Below are 23,042 nucleotides of genomic sequence, written 5' to 3' on the forward strand. Positions count from 1 at the left end.
GCAGCATCTCTGGAGAACATGGATAGGTGATGATTCAGGTTGGAACCCTTCTGTAATAATATGTGTTTCTTAGCAATAGATGAGGACGTATTTTCACAGACAGCAAAAAACTGCATATTTTATATTGTGAATGAGACAAAAGGCAGGATCAGATTTATCCAATGGGTGCGAGGTAAAATACATATTTTTCACTTGGTGTTTCTCATGCGTCAGGGAGGTTTAGCGCAGAGTCAGTGGAAAGTCAGCTTGTCGTGATGCAGAACAAAACCAAACCAAGGACTTTCTAAGGAAACGTGAAAACTGTTCATCTCATGAGCAGGAATGTGCCAGGAATGCTCACCCCAAACACAAATACAATATTCTACCTTGAACAAGATCACCTTTAGAACATTAGTAGAACAGTACTGCACAGGAACAGGCCCTTCAACCCCCAATGTCCATACAAAATGATAAACTAATCTCCTCTGCCTGTACATCATCCATATCCCTCGATTCCCTGCATATCCTTGAGCTTATCTAAAAGCCTCTTAAACGCCACTATCACAACTGCCACCACCACCATACCTGGCAGCGTGTTCCAGGCACACCACCCTCTGTTTCCAAAAACCTGCTCCGCACATCTCCTTTAAACTTTGTCCCGCTGACCTTAACACTATGCCCCCTAACGTTGACGTTTCTACCCTGGGGAAAAAGGTTCTCTCTACCCTGCCTATGTCTCTTATTATTTTATATACATCCACATAACATTTGAAGTGGGCTAGAAAGCTTAAAATCTATATTGATGCTGACAACCTCATCTATTGCATCTGCTGCTCTAGATGTCGACTTCTTTACATCGGCGAAACCAAACGCAGGCTCAGCAATCGTTTCACTCAACACCTTCGCTCAGTCCGCCTTAACCAACCTGATCTCCCGGTGGCTGAGCACTACAACTCCCCCTCCCACTCCCAGTCTGACCTTTCTGTCATGGGCCTCCTCCAGTGCCATAGTGGGGCCCACAGGAAATTGGAGGAACAGCACCTCATATTTCGCTTGGGCAGCTTGCAGCCCAGCGGTATGAACATTGACTTCTCCAACTTTAGATAGTTCCTCTGTCCCTCTCTTCCCCTCCCCCTTCCCAGTTCTCCCTTTATCTTCCTGTCTCCACCTATATCCTTCCTTTGTCCCGCCCCCCTGACATCAGTCTGAAGAAGGGTCTCGACCCGAAACGTCACCCATTCCTTCTCTCCCGAGATGCTGCCTGACCTGCTGAGTTACTCCAGCATTTTGTGAATAAATCAATTTGTACCAGCATCTGCAGTTATTTTCTTATAAATTTAATCTTATTATGGCGATGGACTTGGAAGCAATTGGGTTATGCCTCAGATCATGCTGGCTGTTCTATTTAAAACTGCCATCAGGTCTTCATTTTAGGGCGGTGCTTCACTGCGCCAGAGAGTCAGGTTCGATCCTGACTACCTGGTGCTGTCTGTGTGGAGTTTGTATGTTCTCCCTGTGACCGCGTGTGTTTTCTCCGGGTGCTCCGGTTTCCTCCCACATTTCAAAGTCGTGTGAGTTTGTTGACTTCTATAAATTGTCCCTAGTGTGCATGATAGAACTAGTGTACGGGAGTGATCATTGGGCAAAGGACCAGTTTCAATGCTGTATCTTTAAACTAAACTAAACTTCACAGGGATACTTTTCTCTGAACTTGGCGATGAAGTACAAAACTTGGCGAAGATAAAGTTGCGATGCTTGAACATCTGACTTGGGGGAATGAGCATAGACACTGGGAACTGCAGCCACTGGAATCCTGAGCAGAATACAAAGTGCAGGAGGAACTGATAAAGGGTATCATGATTATGCCAAAGGCAGGGTCAGTGTTTACTGTATGAGCCCTGGTCACCACAAACACGAACTCCAGTTCATGGGTACACAGGTCAGCTGTTCCCCTTATTCAGCTTTACTTGTGGGCTCTTTGTGTGGCAAGTATCAGCCACAGGGTGCTCCCAGTGTAACTTGTCCCAACATTCCTGTGGAATTCTCTGCCTCAGAAGGCAGTGGAGGCCAATTCTCTGAATGCATTCAAGAGAGAGCTAGATAGAGCTCTTAAGGATAGCAGAGTCAGGGGGTATGGGGAGAAGGCAGAAACGGGGTACTGATTGGGAATGATCAGCCATGATCACATTGAATGGTGGTGCTGGCTCGAAGGGCCGAATGGCCAACTCCTGCACCTATTGTCTATTGTCTATCATACATGGTAGGTACTATCAGGAGCAGAAATACCCAAAGTAAAATTTAATCAAGATCAACCGGACATTTTAAAAAAATCCACACAGAGTCAGTCATCACGTACAATTAAAAAAATTATTTATTCTGTTAGCTTGTTTCTGTAATGTAGTCTTACCATTTATTTACGGTAATATTAGCATTATCCTGCATGCAGCTCACTAATACACTACAAGTCAATAGGCTTAATATAAGGAGTTTACATTTAATTTCTTTTTGTGTAAGTAAACACAAAAAAAACCTGGGTGTGATTAAAGAATATCAACTTTGTTCTTGTGAAAGAAAACCGTGGACCCATTTTAATTTTCAAACCATTCTAGTGCAGCATGAATTATTTCACAAGACAAAATGTGTCCACGTGGACACCTCAAAGGTTCAAGGCTTCTCTCCTTGACCCCTTCAATATAGGCAGTGCTTTATCACTGGATAATGTTTAACTCTCATTTCATCTCTGGATATCACTTTGCAGAAAGAAGTGAATCGTGGTCCGAACTTAGCACAAATTAATTTTTGCTAGACTGAAAATGTGTGCATTCGTAATAAAAAGTAAACTAAAAATTTCTGCCCTCTCTCTTTTGGGAAGATGTTTATTGATGAAAAAGTGCTATGGATCAATGTAAAAAAAAGTGTCTGTAGTTCTGACCTGAAATCATTCTCATTAACATTTTATATGTACAAACGCTGAAAAGTAAAATAAAATGAATTTTTACAATATTTATATTTTCTTTAGAAAAGTCAACCACTTAGTATGAGCATTTCCAGCAATGTGCAATGGAATCTGGTCATACAGCATACAGTATGCATTTGAATAGAAACCCAAAAGAAATAAAGCTTCTTAGTTTACTGCAAACTAGGAGGTGTGAGCACTGGTGTATGTCTTCTCATGGGGCAGTGGATGGACAGTGTACAGCAGCATTGCTATATAAACATGCACCAGAGACAGTATTCAAACTATATATAATGGTACAGAATACAGCTAGCAAAAAGCTCGCTAACTAGACTTAAAGTGGTGCATATTTGACACCGTGACAGCCGTGCCAAGATAATCACCGCAGTGTGGAGCAATTATTTACACAACAAAGGGGTTTTAATCATCTTGTGCAATGTCAATCCCATTGTGAGTTGACAATCGTGAAACAATACTGAAACAATAGAGCAGAGCAGTTTTTGTAAAGTTCCGTTTTGGTCAATTCAGTTTTGTTGGGTAGACCCTTTCTCTGTGTCCTTGTTTCTATCCACCCATGGCAGTACAAAAAAAAGAAATGGTAATCTTTACTTTAGAACGTACACTAAAATTGCAGCCGCTGAGAGTCGTTTGTAAATGTACCACATAAAAATACCCATCAACTCTCAGTTTCGGGTCATAAATAACTAGCAGGCACATATCAGAACTGTCCAAATATAACACAACACATTTAGTAAAGCACCTTAGACATCAGGACCACCCTGAAACACTAAATCAATAAAAAATATCTTGTTTGATCTGTGGGGTAATGGTTCCTCATGCACAATGGATGAGTGTGCAGCATGCCGCCATGCACTACAGTTTTTGCCCAAGTTAAACACCTTCTCCAAAACGTTTGGGGTGAGCTGCTTACCTTAAAAGTAGTGCTCGAAACCTTTTCCCAAGAACATAAAGGCCCTCCCGCCCCACTTAGAAAAATAGTCACATATAATATATAACTTATGAATTATAAAATAATGTGTGAATTGTTGTGGGCCAGGTATAAACTGCGTGGAACTGTGGCAACTGGAATGCAAAATTTACAGATAAAACGTACTACTATTTGCACAATAAATGACACACAAATATGTAAAATCTTCTGGTCCCTTTGTCTCATTTCTGTTTTGACTTTTCTCATCCGCAGTGTCAACAGGAAGTTGGAACCGTAAGCTCCTGTTCCCACTTGCTGACCTCCGCTGTACAGAGTTCCAGTTTCCTGGTGAGGGTCAGACACCTCATGATATACTAATCATTTGTTTGGCATAGATCTCCAATGGAGTCTGTTGATACAGTTGGGTCACACTTAAAAGGCTGTAAACAATGTCATACAAGTGGATCCTTTTTGTTTGACGTGTCTGCATTTACTTTTTATACTCCCTTACATCTTTGCCTCTGTCTTCTTTCTCTTTATCCTCTCTGGTCCTCTCTGGCTTTGTTACACTGTCGTAGGATGGTGGTGATGTGGTTGAAGGTGTCATGTCAGTTTTGTCTGTTGTGGAGATTTCATTAAATTTGTCTATCACCATCTCTTCTTTGCCGGGTAAGAGCTCGCTTGCTTTACCTTTCTCTTTGAACATGACGGATGCCTGTTTCAATGTTCGCCGAATCAGATACCGCCTGAAAGCTCTCTGAATTATAGTCGCAGACACACGTTCCTGCTTACGTCGCAGAGTGGTCGTAATCGGCTCGTAAGATATCTTGGAGGGATTACATGCCATGAAGCGCTCTTCCATCTGCTGTCGGAGAACGTCCATCTCTCCGCTCTCACCCAGCACACGCTTTGTGAATGCAAACAAGATATCCAGGCAGTGAATTCTATCTCCGCTAACCATGGGCAGGTCCATAGCTATGAGTTGTATTTTGTTGGGCTTTGCCACACGAAGAGGTGGTTCCAGGGCATCTGCAAAGTCGTGCAATCGCCCGTACTCCATAAATTGAGTTGCGTCCGAGTCAAACTTCTCCCAAACTTCATAAAACATCTCAAAGTCATCTTCGCTGAGTGGTTCGGCGCTCTCCTCTGTCGCAACACTGAAATTCTCCAGGATAATTGCAATGTACATATTTATGACAATCAAGAATGAGATTATGATGTAACTAACAAAGAATAAAATTGCGACTGGAGGATTGCCGCAGTCTCCTTTGATGGGGCTGCCTGGGTTGTCTTTCTTTGGGTCACAATCTGGTGGTCCACTGTTAAGAATTGGAGCCAATAACCCATCCCAACCAGCGGATGTAGTGATCTGAAACAGGCAGATCATGCTGTTTCCAAAGGTCTCAAAGTTGAACATGTCGTCAATGCCGGATTCCTTCTTCACGTAGGCAAAGTTAGACATCCCAAATATGGCGTAAATGAACATGACCAAGAAAAGTAACAGACCAATGTTGAACAAGGCAGGCAGGGACATCATCAACGCAAACAGCAGAGTTCGGATTCCCTTAGCCCCCTTGATCAAACGCAAGATACGACCAATTCTGGCCAGTCGGATAACTCGGAACAACGTAGGTGACACAAAGTACTTTTCGATTATTTCAGCCAAGAACATGCCTAAAAGAAAGAAAATATGAACCGTTCAAAATTTTAACAGTTATTTTGTGTAATAATGCATGTATGGTATTTCATATCCATGTTTCAAATCAAGTGAACATTGAAAGATTGAAAAGCAAATATCAGAATTACTTTCAAGTGCCTTAATATTCAAAATTATGCTCACTTCGGTCAATTTTTATTTTATATCACCATCTGTAACGCATATAAACATTCTTGTACTTCATAAATTCTTTCTATCTTTCATTTCTTCTTCTCCCATGGTCGTCCCTTGGGTGTCCGGATAACTTCTCATTCTGATATCTTATAATATCAAAGATGTCTCATGTTCCATTGTGAATATTTTCTAAGCACTGCAGTCATACACCACAATTAAAAGTCATAGAATCATACAGCACAGAAACAGACCCTTCGGCCCAACTCGTCCATGCCAACCACATGCCCCATCTATGCTAATTCCACTTGCCCGTGTTTGGCTCACATCCGAAACTCTAAATATCTCCTATCCGTGTGCCTATCCAAATGTCTTTTCAATGTTGTTTTGTACCTGCCTCAACTACCTCCTCTGGCTGCTCGTTCCATATACGCACCACCCTCTGTGTGAAAAAGGTACTCTAATTCTTGATTTTACTAATCCTAACCCTAACATGTTGATCTATTTAACTTAATGAAATAAGCTAATTTAAACATATCACTTCTTAATCCCATTACGAAACAAATGCTAAAAAGATTCAGGGTTGATAGGTTATGTTAATATTTAAATTGGACATTATTCCTTGGAGCACAGGAGTCTGAGGGGGTGATCTCATCATCCTAATATAAAATCATGAGGGGAATAAATAATTTGAATGCACAAAGTCTTTTACCCAGGGTAAGGAAATCATGAACCAGAGGACGTACAGTAGGTTTAAGGAGAGGAAGGATTTATTTGGAACCTGAGAGGCATCTTTTTCGCACAGAGGGAGGTGGGTATAGGAAACAAACTTCCAGAGGAGGTAGTGGAGGCAGGTACTATAGCAGCATTTAAAAGACATTTGGTCAGGTACATTGATAGTAAAAGGTCCGAGGAATATGGGCCAAGCGTGAGCAGATGGGACTAGTGTAGAGGGGGCATCATGGCGGGCATTAATAAATTGGGCCAAAGAGTCTGTTTCCATGCTGTATGATGGTAATTGAATAGCCTAATTAAAAAATATCACTACCTCCATCTTAATATAAAACAAATGGTAAAAAGACACTGGTTTATACTGCGTGTTCCTCTTTTCTAGCCTTTTCTATATTGAGCAGTATTACAACATTTTAATTATATTTGGACAACATGGGACAAACAATTACCGCCATTTTTTACATCTATTATGGTTTTTAATTCACTGTAATGTATTTATCAAGTCTTGTTTAAGCAACGTTAGAGGTTTACAGCGTTAGAGGTTTACGATCTTCGGTTTCCTCCCACACTCCAAAGACGTACAGGTATGTAGGTTAATTGGCTGGGTAAATGTAAAAATTGTCCCTAGTGGGTGTAGGATAGTGTTAATGTACGGGGATCGCTGGGCGGCACGGACTTGGAGGTCCGAAAAGGCCTGTTTCCGGCTGTATATATATGATATGATATGATAATGTTAGAGGTTTACATCCTTACAGCGCCAGAGACCCGGGTTCGATCCTGACTATGGGTGCTGACTGCACGGAGTTTGTTCGGTCTCCCTGTGACCACGAGTTTTCTCCAGTGCTCCGGATTCCTCCCACACTCCAAAAATGTACAGGTTTGTAGGTCAATTGGCTTTAGTAAAGTTGTAAATTGTCCCTATTGTGTAGGATAGTGCAAATGTATGGGGTGATCGCTGGTCGGCACGGACTTAGTGGGCTGAAGGGCCTGTTTCCGTGCTGTATCTCCAAAAGTTAAAAAGTCTATATTCTACTACTTAATATTCTTCACAAAATAGCTTCAATTGCTAATATTTAATCAAACATCAAAGCCAGTACATTCAATTTCAGAGGCAAAAAAGTCAAGAAATAATACTTTTTGATCAGCGATGTAAGCCTTATGATGTTCTTACCTACAATGGAAAGAATAACGACTACAAAGTCAAAAGTATTCCAGCCTATTGTAAAGTAATAGTATCGAAGAGCGATCAGTTTAAGCACACATTCACATGTGAAGAGAACAATGAAGACCAAGTTGATCCAATACAAGATGTTGTTCATGTCGTTGCTTTGGTCATCCGTTTCTATCATCATGGTGACCATGTTCAGGCAGATGAGAATCATGATGCTGATATCAAAGACTTGTTGGGTTACCAGATCAAACACCATGCCTTGGATCTTGTTCTGGAAAATAAATAGTATTACATTTAGAACCATCCGCATAGACATATTTTTCAATATACCCATGCTAACTTACTACGCTCTGCAAAAGACCCGCAAGAAATCAGAGAATTGCGGACGCAGCCCTGACCATCGCGCAAACCAACCTCACTTCCAATGACTCCATTTACACTTCGCGCTGACTCGGCAAAGCCATCAGCATAATCAAGGACGAGCCTCACCTCGGTCACTCCCTTTACTCCCCTCTCCCTCCAGTGCTTTGAGTTTTTCTTCTCAGCAATGTGTTTTTTATTTATAATGCAAGTTTAATGGTAAAAATCACCTGTTGTTGATATACATTAAATAACCACCTCTTACCAAGGGTCTTGGTATAGGTTTCTGCGGTTTCTTGGAGCCCAGCTTTTTCATTGCATTGTAGTATTTCTTCTGTTCTTCAGTCATAAAAATATCTTGACCTCCAAAGTAAAATGACAAACACATACTGATTATAATCATATTCTTGGCCACTCTATGCTAAGTTTATAATGTTCCGTAATACATCTATGAAATACTCCATTTCTAGTTCAACAAATTATGTCAACTGTATTATAAACTATATCTTTTACATGACCACATTTTACAGATTTGTAAATATAATTTTTGAATGTTATTATTAGAGAACAATACAGTTTTATTTTTCCCTTTTTCTAAATGATATTAGAAGTTGTAAAACATCACTAACTTTGTACTTTTTGTACCAATCTTAACACTTCTTGCCCAATGGTGTTAGATGAATGGTTTCATAAATATCACAGGTTTGCTAAGAGGTAGAGCCACTGCCCCACAGCGCCACAGACCCGGATTCAATCCCGACCTCAGGTGCTGAGTGTGTAGAGTTTGTATGATCTCCCTGTGACCACGTGGGTTTCCTCTGGGTGCTCCAACATCCCAAACACATGCACGTTTGTAGGTTAACTGCCTCTGTAAAATCATCCCTATTGTGTAGGATGTGATAGTGGGATAACATGGAACAGGGCAATCAATGGTCAGAGTGGACTCGGTGGGCCGAAGGGCGTGTTTCCACATTACACCACTAAGTTAAACAAAAAACTAAAATACTAAACAAACAAATTTCTGGTGACAATCCATCCAAACTTCATCTGGTCTGAATTGAAACAGGTTGTAAAATTTAATGTGAAAACAAATTTTTCAAAGGATAAGAAATTTCTACTGTACTTGAGAACAGATTTGTAAGAAAACTTTGTGCAATCTATATACTAAAATCTCGTTTGTTTGTTCCTGAACTACAGCGTGACAATTTTAGGCCCACCTTACTTACCGTTGTCCCTTTGGGTGCTAATGGAAGAAGTTTCATTGATATATTTTATATATTTTAAGTTATTCACACTTTAAAGTTTAAATCTTTCTCCTAGGGAGGGAGGGGGGATGGAGGGAGGGGGGTGGAGGGGGGAGGGAGGGAGGGGGGAGGATAACGGGGGTTGAGGGGAATGGAATGGGGAGGGGAAGGCGGGGGATGGTAATGGGGGGAGGGGGAGGGGTAGGGGTGGGGGAGGGGGAGGGGGAGGGGGAGGGGGAGGGGGAGGGGGAGGGGGAGGGGGAGGGGGAGGGGGAGGGGGAGGGGGAGGGGGAGGGGGAGGGGGAGGGGGAGGGGGAGGGGGAGGGGGAGGGGGAGGGGGAGGGGGAGGGGGAGGGGGAGGGGGTAGGAGAGGATGCTGCACCAATGCATGAGAGGTTTGGGCCCACTTGGTCTAGTTTAATTTTTAAATTATTTTAACATTACATCTATTGTGTTTATTATTTACAAAGTTTAACACAACATATTAAGTTTGTCCTATTATTAGATTATCATTGTATTAGTAATTGAGCATAGGCTGAACTTGAGGCCACTTTAAGTATCAGTAACTACACGGCTCCCCTTGTGATAACAGAAGGTTAATTGTCTTTTAAGCGACCCACAAGTGGATATGTCACCAAGGCTTCAAATGACAACTCCTGATACCTCGTCCCAGCTGTGCCCAAACAGTTCATGATGTCAAAGCCCTGAAATATTGTTTTTAAATGTCTGCAATAATTAAATATTTAAAAAAATTAATTAACATGGACAGATATGGGCGAAAGGAGGGCAGGTAGATAGGGGGTCTCGGTCGGCATGGGCAAGTCTCACAGGCATTTAGTGAGGAGGAGCTGGCAACGGCACGAGACATCTTCAGCTTGGCCATGGGTGATTGCTCTTCACTGCCACACGCAGACGTTTGCTATCCTGTTGTTGACCTAGTCATCAACGTTGACTGATATGGAGCGAGTTCTGCAGGGTTAGAGAACTTCTCCACTACTAGAATGGTGGGTATATAAAAGGAGCTGCCAGAAGGGGTAGTTGAGGCAGCTACTATAACAGCATTTAAAAGACACGGACAGGTACATGGACAGGAAATGTTTAGAGGGATGTGAGCCAAACATCGGCAATTCGGTCTAATGTCGATGGGCTATCATAGTTGGCATGGGCAAGTTGAGCCTAAGGGCCCATTTCCCTGCTGTAGGACTCTGTGACTATTGCATACCTAAGGAAAGTAAAATTATTTTAAAATTAATTACAACAAAAAAAAGTAAAATATAAACAAAACATTTAGTAGATGTGTAAGAAGGAACTGCAGATGCTGGTTTCAACTGAAGATAGACACAAAAAGCTGGAGTAACTCAGCGAGACAGGTAGCATCTCTGGAGAGAAGGAATGGGTGATGTTTTGGGTCAAGACCCTACTTTAGACTTACCTTTCTTATTAAGGTTGGTGATCCTACCCAATGCAAGGGGCCCTGCTACACACATCCAAAATATATCTGGTGCAATGTTGAAGGATTAGGTACAAAATGTATCTGACTATAATCTACGAACTACCAACTGTCCTGGTTGCACGAGGGACTTCGGGTTAGAGGGACATAGGCCAGATTCATGGACAGTTTCTTCCCAGCTGAACCATCCTATCGCCAACAAGAGAGTGATCGTGACCTCCCATCTACCTCATTGGAGACTCTCAGACGATCTTCAATCAGACTTTACTGGACTTTATCTTGCACTAAACATTATTCCCATCATCCTGTACCTCTACATTGTAATCATGTATATTCTTTCTGCTGACTGGATAGCACGCAACAAAAAGGTTTTCACTGTACCTTGGTACATGTGACAATAAACTAAACTAAAAATGTAGGCAGGTGGGACTAGTGTAGATGGGGCATATTGGTCAGCATGGGCAAGTTGGGCCGAAGGGCCTGTTGCCCGACTGTATGAAGCTAACTATGATATGGATTAACGGATACTGCAGTGCTGCCAGAAATCTATTGCCATTCAATTCCAGTAATTCTGCAATATTGCCAAAATATAATCCTATCCGCCTATCTTGCTGATTGTTTTGATAACCGAAATGCGTCTATTGAGATCTCGACCTCCCTTTCATTTCACCCATTGGCATTTGATAACTATTTGTTCAGTATACAGAATAACCAGAATCTCTTTACATTTGCAGCAATTTGTACTCGCATGTTACCTGCGATTCTTCATGTTCCCTCGACATGCTAGCCGACACATGAGAAGGTGCATTTTCGAGGTGTGTCTGAGACATTACTGGCTCCACACAGTACAAACTCCACACAGCTCCTCACAAAGTTTCCATCACTGTCAAAGATGCTACACTCAAGGTAATTAGCACCAATTTCCTTCTGAATTCTACCCCAATATTCCTTGTCATCAATTAATTGGTATTTTCCCTGATGTGCACATGGGATCTCTGAGAAGAGAAACCAGAGGGTGCTTTGATTTACCGATGGACACCTCAGATGTAACCATCCAAGGATGGTCATCTGCTTACAGTTGGTAAATTGACACATTTGTCTTTGCAAGGTCATTGTCAAAGGTGTCAGAGGGATTTTATACCATGTAAAATAAACAAGTTTTCCCTGTTTCTCTATATACAATTTGCAATTTATATTACATTATTGAGTAAGATTACAAATGCAAATAATTTCTGGCTGGAATTGAAAGAAATGAGATTCATACAGAAGACTCTGGTTATAATGCAGTGCATTGTTTAGTTTAGTTTAGAGATACAGTGTGGATACAGGTCCTTTGGCTCACCGAGTCCGCGCTGATCAGTGATCAGCCCTACACTAGTTCTACCCTACACACACTGGGGATGATTTGCAGAAGCCAATTAATCTACAAACTGCACGTCCTTGGGATATGGGAAAAAACAGAGCACCTGAAGAAAACCCACGTGGTCACAGGGAGAACGTGCAAACTCTGTACAGACAGCACCAAGTCAGATCGCACCCGGGTCTGGCGCTGAGGCACCCTCTCAGCCAATATGCCACTCTGCTGCCCAGTGTTTGTGAGCCAATTGCAAACATGATCTTGCAGGGGAATTAGGGCAGCTTTCAGAGCACCATATTTTTCAGTGTAATGGACGTGCCAGCTTCTTAGAGTTAACTTCCTCCATGGTTGCTAACCTTGTCAACAGTTCTTCTCCCTGCTGTCAATGCCCTGAATTCTGCAATCAGTCAGTCACAGTCTCTCAGCCACATAGAACACAGAACTGGAAAGAGGAGAGAAAGACTAAAGAACACACGAAAGCAAGAGGGGGAGAAACAGGACACAGAAACAGAACAGGGAGAAGAGAGCAGAAAGTAAGGTTCACAGAACAAAGAACGGCACTAAGAGAACAGAGGTTCAGTTACACAGATAATACGTCAGTCAGACACTAAATGGGGACTCGATTTATTGAAAACATCAAGGAACCAGAAGCAGAGGATAGAATGCATGTGGAGAAAATGCAATATACAGCAGATGCACAGAAAGATGGAATCAGAAACTAGGAAACCTTGCAATAATCAAGGGGTAAATGTGGAATGACAAACCACATATGACATAGAACTGTGCAGCACAGGAACAGGCCGGCCCACAATGTCCGAGCTGAACATAATGCCAAGCTAAACTAATCTCCTCTGCCTGTACGTGATCCATATTCTTCCATTCCCTGCATATCCATGTGCCTATCCAAAAGCCTCTTAAACGCCCCTATTGTATCTGCCTCCACCACCACCCCTGGCCATGCATTCCAGGCACCCATGACCCTCTGTAAAAGATACTTGCCCCTCATATCTCCTGTAAACTTCACCCTCGCCCCACCTTAAAGCTATGCCCTCTAGTCTTTGACATTTCCACCCTGGAAAAAAGGTCCTTGGCTGTCTACCCTATCTGTGTCTCTCAAGATTTTATATACTTCGATCAGGTCCCCCCCCCGATCTCTGACGTTCCAGAGAAATTGATTGGATAACATGCAAAACAAAGCTTTTCACTGAACCTCGGTAGACATGACAATAATAAACCTAAACCTGAATCTAGGAAGGATTTAGTGGGCTATGGGCCAAATACAAGCATATGGAACAAGTGCAGAATGCTATCTTGGTTGTCATGGACAAGTTGGGCTGAAAGGCCCATTTCCCTGCCGTATAGCTAGCTCTGTGATGGACTCTGCAGCTCTATGTCTATGCCTGGTCTCACATCACCGTACACGAGTAATACTTTTGCCTACTTTGTGTACATTTCAAATTGTACTTGGAAATCCACCCACATGGGTTCACCCACAGACACAATTTGTGACAGGAGGCAAAATCATACACCACACCATAAAATCAAATTCACAGAACGCTGAAAATCATTAAATGGATGCAAAATATAAAATGATTCAGGTAATAAAAAAAATAAGTTAAAAATAACCAAACCAAGTAAGATTCAAAGAGAGAGGAAGAATGCAGCAACGATACAGATCTATCAGTCCTATGAAGAAATTCTCAAAGAACAGAAAGTCAAAAGAACAAAGAAACACAAAAGAGACACAAGGAACTGCAGATGCTGGAATCTTGAGCAAATAACTACTGGAGTAACTCAGCAGGTCAGTCAGCATCTGTGGAGGGAATGAATGGGCAGACCATGTTTCAAGTTGTGAACCCTTCTTCAGACTGATCAGTCAGACAACGGGTCCCGACCCGAAACGTCTTCTCTCTATTCCCTCCACAGATGCTGTCCGACCTGCTGAGTTCGAACCACACTTTTCTGTTTTGCTCAATAAAACAACGGATAGTTTTTTAGGAAAAGCTGTGTGATCATATCATATCATATCATATATATATACAGCCGGAAACAGGCCTTTTCGGCCCACCAAGTCCGTGCCGCCCAGCGATCCCCGCACATTAACACTATCCTACACCCACTAGGGACAATTTTTACATTTACCCAGCCAATTAACCTACATACCTGTACGTCTTTGAATGTGATGAATAAAAATAAGAAAATTTCACTCTACAATTGATACACAAAGCTTCACAAGTTGCAAAACAAAATTGTATGATTAATATAAATGTTAACAGCAGGTGCAAGCTTAACAGCGAAAGCACTTGCATCATATAAAAGAAAAAAAAGAAAACATAACAGCCACAAGAGATGAGCGGGTGAATATATTGGACACAATTAGTAATATAGTTTAGTATGCAGCTTTAAAAAGTGAAATATTTCCCAATATTTTGTTGTCCACTACAAAATGAAAGATCTAATCTTGAAGGAAAGTACACAAAACTGTCACCATCAGCATTTCATAAACAAAAATTTAAGGCAGAATACCAATTAACCATCTTAGTTTTATTTTGGTCAAAATACTTATCTTTTTTTTCTGTTGACTGAAGTTGTCAATAATGACACCAATGAACAGATTCAAGGTGAAGAATGATCCAAAAATGATGAAAATAACAAAGTAAAAATACATGTACAGGTTGCATTCATAGTCCGGTTGCTGTTTCACCTGAAACACATAATTTAGGGCAAAGATTAAAAATACAGAAAGCAAATTGGTTTTATTCTGTTTTATTTTAGTTAGTTTAGAGATACAGCGTAGAAACAGACCCTTTGGCCAACCAAGTCCACGCCGACCAGTGATCACCTGTTTACACTAGCTCTATATTATCCACTTTCTCATCCACTCCCTACACACCAGGGGCAATTTGCAGAGGGCCAAATAACCAACAAACCCGCACGTCTTTGGGATGTGGGAGGAAACTGGAGCACCCGGATAAAATGCACGCGGTCACAAGGAAAATGTAGAAACTCCACACAAACACCACCCAAAGTCAGGATCGAACCTGGGTCGGTGACCCTGTGAGACAGCAGGTCTATCACCTGCACCACAGTGCCTAAACCTACATGATCGCTCAGTTGCTAAAAACTTTAACTCCCCCTCCCATTCCAATATTGATCTTTCTGTCCTGGGCATCCTCCACTGTCAGAGTGAGGCCCAACGCAAATTGGAGGAACAGCACCTCATATTTCGCTTAGGCAGCTTACAACCCAGTGGTATGAATATTGCAAGGGGCACTCCTAAGGACCTTCTACAACACTGTGGTGGCATCAGCCATTTTATATGGAGTGGTCTGCTGGAGTGGTCTGCTGGAGCGGCAGCATCTCAGCAGTGGAGGGGAAGTGACTTGACAAGCTGATCAGGAAGGCCAGCTCTGTCCTGGGTTGCCCCATCGATTCAGTACAGGCGGTGGGAGAGAGGAGGATGATGGCAAAGATAACATCACTGCTGGACAATGACTCCCACCCCATGCAGGACACTCACTGCACTGAGTAGCTCCTTCAGTGACAGACTCCTTCACCCCAAGTGTGTGAAGGAGAGATATTGGAGGTCCTTCCTTCCCGCTGCTGTGAGACTGCACAACCAGCGCTATTCCCAGCAGACCAGTCAACTGACCAGTTAACCGTAACAGTAAAAAAAAACCCCAGTAAATGATGACAATTACCCTTATCTTTATCTTTATTTATAATGAATGTCTCTTGCTATCCACTCTGCCGCTGTAACACTACAAATTTCCCCGGTGTGGGACAAATAAAGGAATATATTATTATTATTATTATTATTGACTTCTCTAACTTCAAGTAACCCTTGTTTTCCCTCTCGCCATCCCTCCCCCTAGTTCTCCAACCAATCTGACTGTCCTCCTGATTACATTTTAATTTTATCTTTGTATGTTCTTTGTCATCTTCCCCTAGCTAATAATGATCTATCCTACATTTTTCTTAACCTTTGCCCCTTTTGATGTCTTGTTTTCACACCTTACTCTTCCATATCTCTGTGTCTCCCTCTCCTCTGCCTCTCAGTCTGAAGAAGGGTCTCGACCCGAAACATCACCCATTCCTTTTATTCAGAGATGCTGCCTGCCCCGCTGAGTTACTCCAGCATTTTGTGTCTATCGTGAGAGCATAGTTGATTCTTTCCATGACGGAGGGACACGACGGGAAAGAGCACTTACCAATCGTAATGCCATCTGTGACCACTCACAGAATTTCAACTAAGCTCTTGTAGTTTTGTCCGTAATATAGGGGTGGCCGAACCATCAGTTGCTGGAAAATCCGTGTTCAAGCTATATTTCAACTTGGAGACCGAACATCAATAACTTGCTGGTAGACACAAAATGCTGGAATAGCTCAGCGGGACAGGCAGCATCTCTGGAGAGAAGGAATGGGTGACGTTTCCCATTGTCACCCATTGAGTCTGAAGAAGGGTCTCGACCTGAAACGTCACTCATTCCTTCTCTCCAGAGATGCTGCCTGTCTCGCTGAGTTACTCTAGTATTTTGTGTCTACCTTCGATTTAAACCAACATCTGCAGTTCTTTCCTACACATCAATAACTTGCTAATCTGATGAGTGTACACTTACCTTTCTTGAGTCAATAGCAGCATACATGATATCCGTCCAGCCTTTAAATGTTGCCTATGTAAAGAAAACAAACAAATAATTGGCATTGGTGTAGAAACCAAGATTTAATTGCACAATCTAGATTAGCAAGTCTAATACTTTCACTTAAATTTAAAAAGTTTCATTTTAAGATCAACACAGCAAACTGATATATGTCTAAAGTAACATGGTTAAATACTAAGTAGAAGCAAGGAACTGCAGATGCTGCTTTAACTCCTTTTCCCATTCCCACACTAACCTTTCTGTCCTGAGCCTCCTCCATTGCCAGAGTGAGGCCACACACAAATTAGAGGACCTCATATTCCGCTTGGATAGTTTACAGCCCAATGGTATGAACTTTGAATTCTCCAATTTTAGGTAACTAACCTACAAATATCCCCCTCTTTTTCCCCTCGGTACCGCATCTGGACTTGCATCCATTTCTCTCCCTACCCCTACTCTTCGACCTATATTCTTTCCTCTGGATTCACAATTTACACCTCTTCTAGCCTTGTCTCATATCTTTTGTCTTTTCATCTCTGGCCTTTGCTCAACCATCTTCCAATGAAAGCCTCCCTCAGCTGTATCCACCTATCAGTTGCCAGGCTTTGTCCTGCCTCCACCTCTTTTCCAGCTTTCCTCTCCACCACCACAATCAGTCTGAAGATGGATCCCTGTAGCCAATACCCTCTGATCCAGGAATCATTCTGGTAAACCTCTTGTACATTCTCTCCAAAACCTCCACATCCTTCCTGTAATGGAAAAAGTCTAAAGAAAGGTTCCGACCCGAAACGCCACCTATCTCCACGTTCTCCAGAGATGCTGCCTGACCCGTTGAGTTACTCCAGCATTTTGTGTCTCTATTTGAATCCAAACATCATTCAATTCTGCAGCTATATATTCCGGGTGTTAAGACAATATCAAAATGCTGTTTAAAGCCTATGAATAGGCCAATTTAAATGAGCATAGAAGCGTATTATTCATCACTTAAGAGGATGTATTCAAGTTTGTTGCTGAGTCTTGTGGTTAGCATTTGCTTCCTTACATCTGCACCAGATTTCAGGAACATATTTCCCAAGGGAGATCAACAGTGTAGCATGCCAAGTCATTCGATGAAACGCCACATTACTGATTTCTTCGTGGTCTTGCAAGTTGTTTACCCTGGGGTTAAGATCCCAACAACTCTGGGCATTACGCCATCATTAATTTGATCTAATTAGGCATGGAGATAAAATGCTGGAGTAACTTAGTGGGTCACGCGGCATCTCAGGAGAAAAAAAATAAGTGACTTTTTGGAACCCTTCTTCAGACTGAAAGTAAAGATGGGGAGGGAGCGGGGGGAAATAAACTTTAGGCAGGAAAAGTCTGGAACAAATCAGGGCCGGCAACAGATGACCTCGGGGAAGATGGAGCCTATAATGGCCCATTGTTGGCTGGAGAAGGTGTGTGATAACGAGAGGGATACAAGGATGTGAACCGTGGAACTGGCTGGACAACTAGGGTGGGGGAGAGTCAAGTCAAGTCAAGTCAAGTCAATTTTAGTTCAGACCACTAACTGCAGTTCCTTCCTCCACTAGAAGCAGGCATTATCTATTGACTAGTCATAGGCACTCTGTGCCAAGTATTGCTCACCGATACATCATCGAGTGCCACTATTTACTGTGCTGCCTCTGAGAGGTTAGATTGATATTGTGGGGGCAGAATTCTATGGACCCTGCAAACACGTCTGCTATGTGGCTAACCCGTAGCGAGTGGAAATAGGAAGTGGCGTAGGAAGTATAGTGAGAGGAAATAAGAGGTAGAGAAAAGGTAGATACAAAATGATAGGGTAACTCAGCGAGTCAGGCAGCACCTCTGGAGACAAGGAGTAGGTGATGTTTCGGGTCGGAGTCTGATGATGGCTTTCTACCTGAAACGTCACCTATTCCTTGTCTCCAGACATGCTGCCTGACCTGCTAAGTGACTTTGTACCTAAGATAGGTACCTACGTGACTAGGCACTTTATACCTATCTTAGGTATAAACCAGCATCAGCAGTTCCTTCCTACACATAAGTAGTGGGTGTGGATTAGGAAGTAGACGCAGTATTCACAAAGACATGTTCTTTGTGTTTTTCTCCAGATTCCAGCAACTGCAGTCTCCCTGTTCTCCGTCACCCAAGACTGTTCATTGCATCAGGTACTCATCATTATCAGCAAACACCACCTCCTGTTGTCATGGAGACCATGGGCTAAATGGCTTCAGATTGCTGTGTGGATTTCAATGATGCGATGACTCATTCCTGGCATTCACATGCTCCATTTCACTCTCATTGCTGCAAACCCCACGCCTACATTTCACAAATCACTCTCATGGCCATCTATTCGTCAACGATGGCCGGATCTCACACCCAATTGCATTGGTAGACAGGAGTCCTTCTCATCCAGGACAAAGTGGGGAACAACTTTGATCAGCCATAATTGAATGGTGTAGACTTGATGGGCCGAATGGACTAATTCTGCTCCTATCATGTTCACAAGTTATAGGACTCGAACTAGGCCATTTAGTCCATCGAGTTTACTCCGCCACTCAATCATGGCTGATCTCTGCCCCCTAATCCAATTTTCCTGCCTTCTGCACGTAACCCTTGACACCCATTCTAATCAAGAATTTGTCTAACTCTGCCTTAAAAATATCCACTGACTTGGCCTCCGCAGCCCTCTGTGGCAATTAGTTCCACAGATTAACTACCCTCTAAAGAAGTTCCTCCTCACCTCCTTTCTAAAGGAGCACCTTTTAATTCTGAGGCTATGACCGCTGATCCTGGACCCTTCCACCAGTGGAAATATCCTTTCCACATCCACTCTATCTATGCCTTTCATTATTCTGCAAGTTTCAATGAGGTCCCCCCCACAACCTTCTAAACTCCAGCGAGTAGAGGCCCAGTGCTGTCAAGTGCTCATCGTATGCTAATAATGACATGAACTGGAGGCAGAGGTATCTGGGCAGACTGGGGTCGAGTCCACCTTTCTGGCCTGACCCAAATGGAGAAGACTGTTGTGGCCAACTTGAAATACCTGGTGGTAGGACAATGGAAGATGATAATATTCTTTTACCTGGTCCTCCTCCAAACAATCTTCTCCCTCACCCTGTACTCTCTTCAACTCTGCAAGCTGCAAATGACGTAGGCTTGCATTTATTGCAATGGGTTGTACTCGATACTCAACATCTGCCATTTTATTATTTTAGATACCTCTGTGCTTGTCCTCACTTGAGTTTAGAAGGATGAAGGGAGAATGTCATTGAAACCTCCCAAATAATGAAAGGCTTGGATAGAGTGGATGCAGAGAGGACGTTTATAGTAGTGGGATTGTCTCGGACCTGAGTGCACAGCCTCAGAATAGAAGGACATACCTTTCGAAAGGAGATGATGAGGAATCTCTTTAGCCAGAGGGTGGTGATGTCTGTGCCAAACATGATGCCAAGCTAAACTAATCTCCTCAGCCTGCATGTGATCCATATCCCTTATTCCCTGCATACCTGCATATCCACATGCCTATCTAAAAGACTCTTAAACTCTACAATTGTATCTGCCTCCACCACCACCAGTGGCAACATGTTCCTGGCACCCACCACCCTCTGTGTAAAATATTTGCCCCACACATCTCCCTTAAACTTTGCCCGTTCACATTAAAGCAGTGTCCTCTAGTGTTGGACATTTTCACCCTGGGGAAAAAGGTTCTGACTTTCTACCCTGTCTATGCTGGTCATAATTTTATATACTTCTATCAAGTCTTCCCTCAACCTCCGATGTTCCAGATAAACTTTACCCCTCTCATCTTTAAGATATGCCCTCTAGGCTCTGCATTTCTTCCCTGGAAAAAAGGTTCTGTCCATCCACCCTATCTATGCCTCTCATCATTTTATATACTTGCCTGGCACATGACATTTAAACCTTGATCTTATCACCTTAAAGCACCGCCCTCTAGAATTTGACATTTTCACCCCGGGGAAAACAGTTATGACTGTCTAATTTATCACCTTTATATTTTGGCCTTCTCCCTTTAAAGCTACACCCTCCAAACTTTGACAACTCCATGCTGGGGAAGTTCTGACTGTCATTTATTCTTTCAGACTATTTCACCAGCTAGCAGTTAACTTACCACTTGCAGTAAAGCAAGGTAGCCGAGCCCAACGTTGTCAAAGTTGATTTTTACGTTTTTCCACCGAGCGCTCTCATTGAGTTGAATGCATTCCGTCCTGTTGTCAACGACATGAATGGGGAATCGAGTCCCGTCCGTCGTGTTGATACAATGGTAATACTTTCCAGCAAACAGATTCACGCCCATGATACTGAAGATAAGCCAGAATATCAGGCAAACCAGCAGCACGTTCATGATGGAAGGGATGGCACCAAGGAGAGCATTGACAACCACCTAAACATCAAAACATATATCAGAAAGCTGCTTCGTCTTTAGTTTACTTTCAAAAACACAGCAGGGAAATAGGCTCTTCAGCCCTCTGTGCCCACGCCGACCATCTATCACCCATTCACACAAGTTCTATGTTATCCCACTTTCTCTTCCACTCCCTACACACTAGGGGGAATGTATATAGCCCGATTAACCTACAAACCCGCCCGTCTTTGGGATGTGGGAGGAAACAGGAGCACCTGGAGGAAATGCATGTGGTCACAGGGAAAATGTGCAAACTCCAAATACAGACAGCACCCGAGGTCAGGACGAAGCCGGGTCTCCAGCGCTGTGATGCAGCAGCTTTACCTGCTGCGTTACTGTGCCATCTTGCCAACTTAAAAAAAAAAAAATACTCACTGCCTGGTGTAATTTAGATTTAGGTTGATTATAGTCACATGTACGAGGTACAGTGAAGAGGTTTGTTTTGCATGCTATCCAATCAGGTAATACTATATATAAATACAATCAAGTCAAACTCGTACAATAGGTAGAGTAACGGGGAAGATACAGAGTGCAGAATACAGTTCTCAGCATTGTAGCGCATCAGTTCCAGAGACATCTAATGTCTGCAATGGGGTAGAGGTGAATCGGACAGTACCCTAGTTTCTGGGAGGACCGTTCAGAAGCCTGATACTAGCAATTTATGCAAACAGCCAAAATAAAATAGTTTAGTTCAGTTTGGCTTGGTTTATTATTGTCACATGCATATGTGTTTTTGTTGCGTGCTATCCAGTCAAACAAAAGACTATACATGAGTACAATCAAGCCGTCTACAGTACACCTAAACAATAATTCAATGATGATTAAATTGACTATGAAAATTAAGAGATAAAATTATTACAAATAAAGTGAAGAAAACAATGTAAAGTAATTTTTCAGAGCTATTTGGGCAAACAGTAATGCATGTATTGAAAAGCAAAATAAAGAAAAAAACCTTGTGGCGGACCGAAGCTGTCACAGAATTTGATTACTGCTAAGGAGAAAAAAAAGCAAAATTATAAATGAAATACAAAAATTGCAAATCATAACTGGTGACAATATATTGTAAAGCTGGAAAATGAAATCAAACAATGGTTGGTCTTGGTTTGGAAGATGAGATAGCATGTGTGAAGCTAATGATGAAGCTATGGCAAGGAAACAGGCCCTACACCCAACTCATCCATGCTGACAAAGAGGTCTTTCCAGCTAGTCCATTGGCCAGTTTTTGACCTGTATCCCTCTAAACTATTCCTATCCATGTACGTGTCCAAATGCCTTTGAAACATTGTAATCGTACCTGCCTCTGCAGGTTCCTCTTTCCTTATACCAATCTGCCTCTCGGGTCCCTTTTAGATGTTTTCCCTCTCACCTCACATCTATGCTATCTAGTATTACACTTCACTACCCGAGGGAAAGGTTCATGTTCATAAGTGCAAGGAGCACAATTAGGCCATTCGGCCCATCGAGTCTACTCTGCCATTCAATCGTGGCTGATCTATCTTTCCCTGTCAACCCCAATCTCCTGCCTACTCCCTGTACCTTTGACACCCTTAATCATCAAGAATCTGTCAATCTCTGATTTTAAAATACCCAATGACGGCCTCCACAGCCGTCTGTGGCAATTCCACAGATTCACCATCCTCCTTTCTAAAAGTACGTCCTTTTATTCTGAGGCTTGTGCCCTCTGGTCCTAGACTCTCCCACTAGTGATAACATCCTCTCCACATTCACTCAATCCAGGCCTTTCACTACCCAGTAAGTTTCAATGTGGTCCCCTCTCATCTTTCTAAACAGGCCTAGTGCTGTCAAATGCTCATCATGTTAAAAAATACTAAAACCATCACCTTATTTAAGGCACACATTATTTTATACATCTCTTTAAATCACTTCTCAGACTTCTATGCTCCAGGTAAAGGAAATTTCAACCTACCCTTATAATTCAAACTCTCCAGTCCTGGTGACATCCTC

At 42.5% G+C, this 23,042-nt stretch overlaps 1 protein-coding gene across 7 annotated transcripts in view; it reads right to left on the reverse strand.

The window, feature by feature from the left end:
• Positions 1-1,190: 1,190 nt before the first annotated feature.
• LOC144595905 (sodium channel protein type 2 subunit alpha-like) overlaps positions 1,191-23,042 on the reverse strand; it is a 114,465-nt gene continuing 92,613 nt past the window's right edge. For all 7 annotated transcript variants that reach the window (XM_078403790.1, XM_078403792.1, XM_078403794.1 and 4 more), the window contains exons 22-27: positions 20,784-21,056; positions 16,625-16,678; positions 14,572-14,709; positions 8,220-8,324; positions 7,595-7,865; positions 1,191-5,537 (exon numbers count right to left, since the gene is read on the reverse strand). In XM_078403790.1, the coding sequence (XP_078259916.1) occupies positions 4,354-5,537; positions 7,595-7,865; positions 8,220-8,324; positions 14,572-14,709; positions 16,625-16,678; positions 20,784-21,056 (2,025 nt within the window). In that variant the 3' untranslated portion in view covers positions 1,191-4,353. The remainder of the gene's footprint in view (positions 5,538-7,594; positions 7,866-8,219; positions 8,325-14,571; positions 14,710-16,624; positions 16,679-20,783; positions 21,057-23,042) is intronic.

Source organism: Rhinoraja longicauda, chromosome 8, assembly GCF_053455715.1.
Source record: "Rhinoraja longicauda isolate Sanriku21f chromosome 8, sRhiLon1.1, whole genome shotgun sequence".
Lineage (NCBI taxonomy): Eukaryota > Metazoa > Chordata > Chondrichthyes > Rajiformes > Arhynchobatidae > Rhinoraja > Rhinoraja longicauda.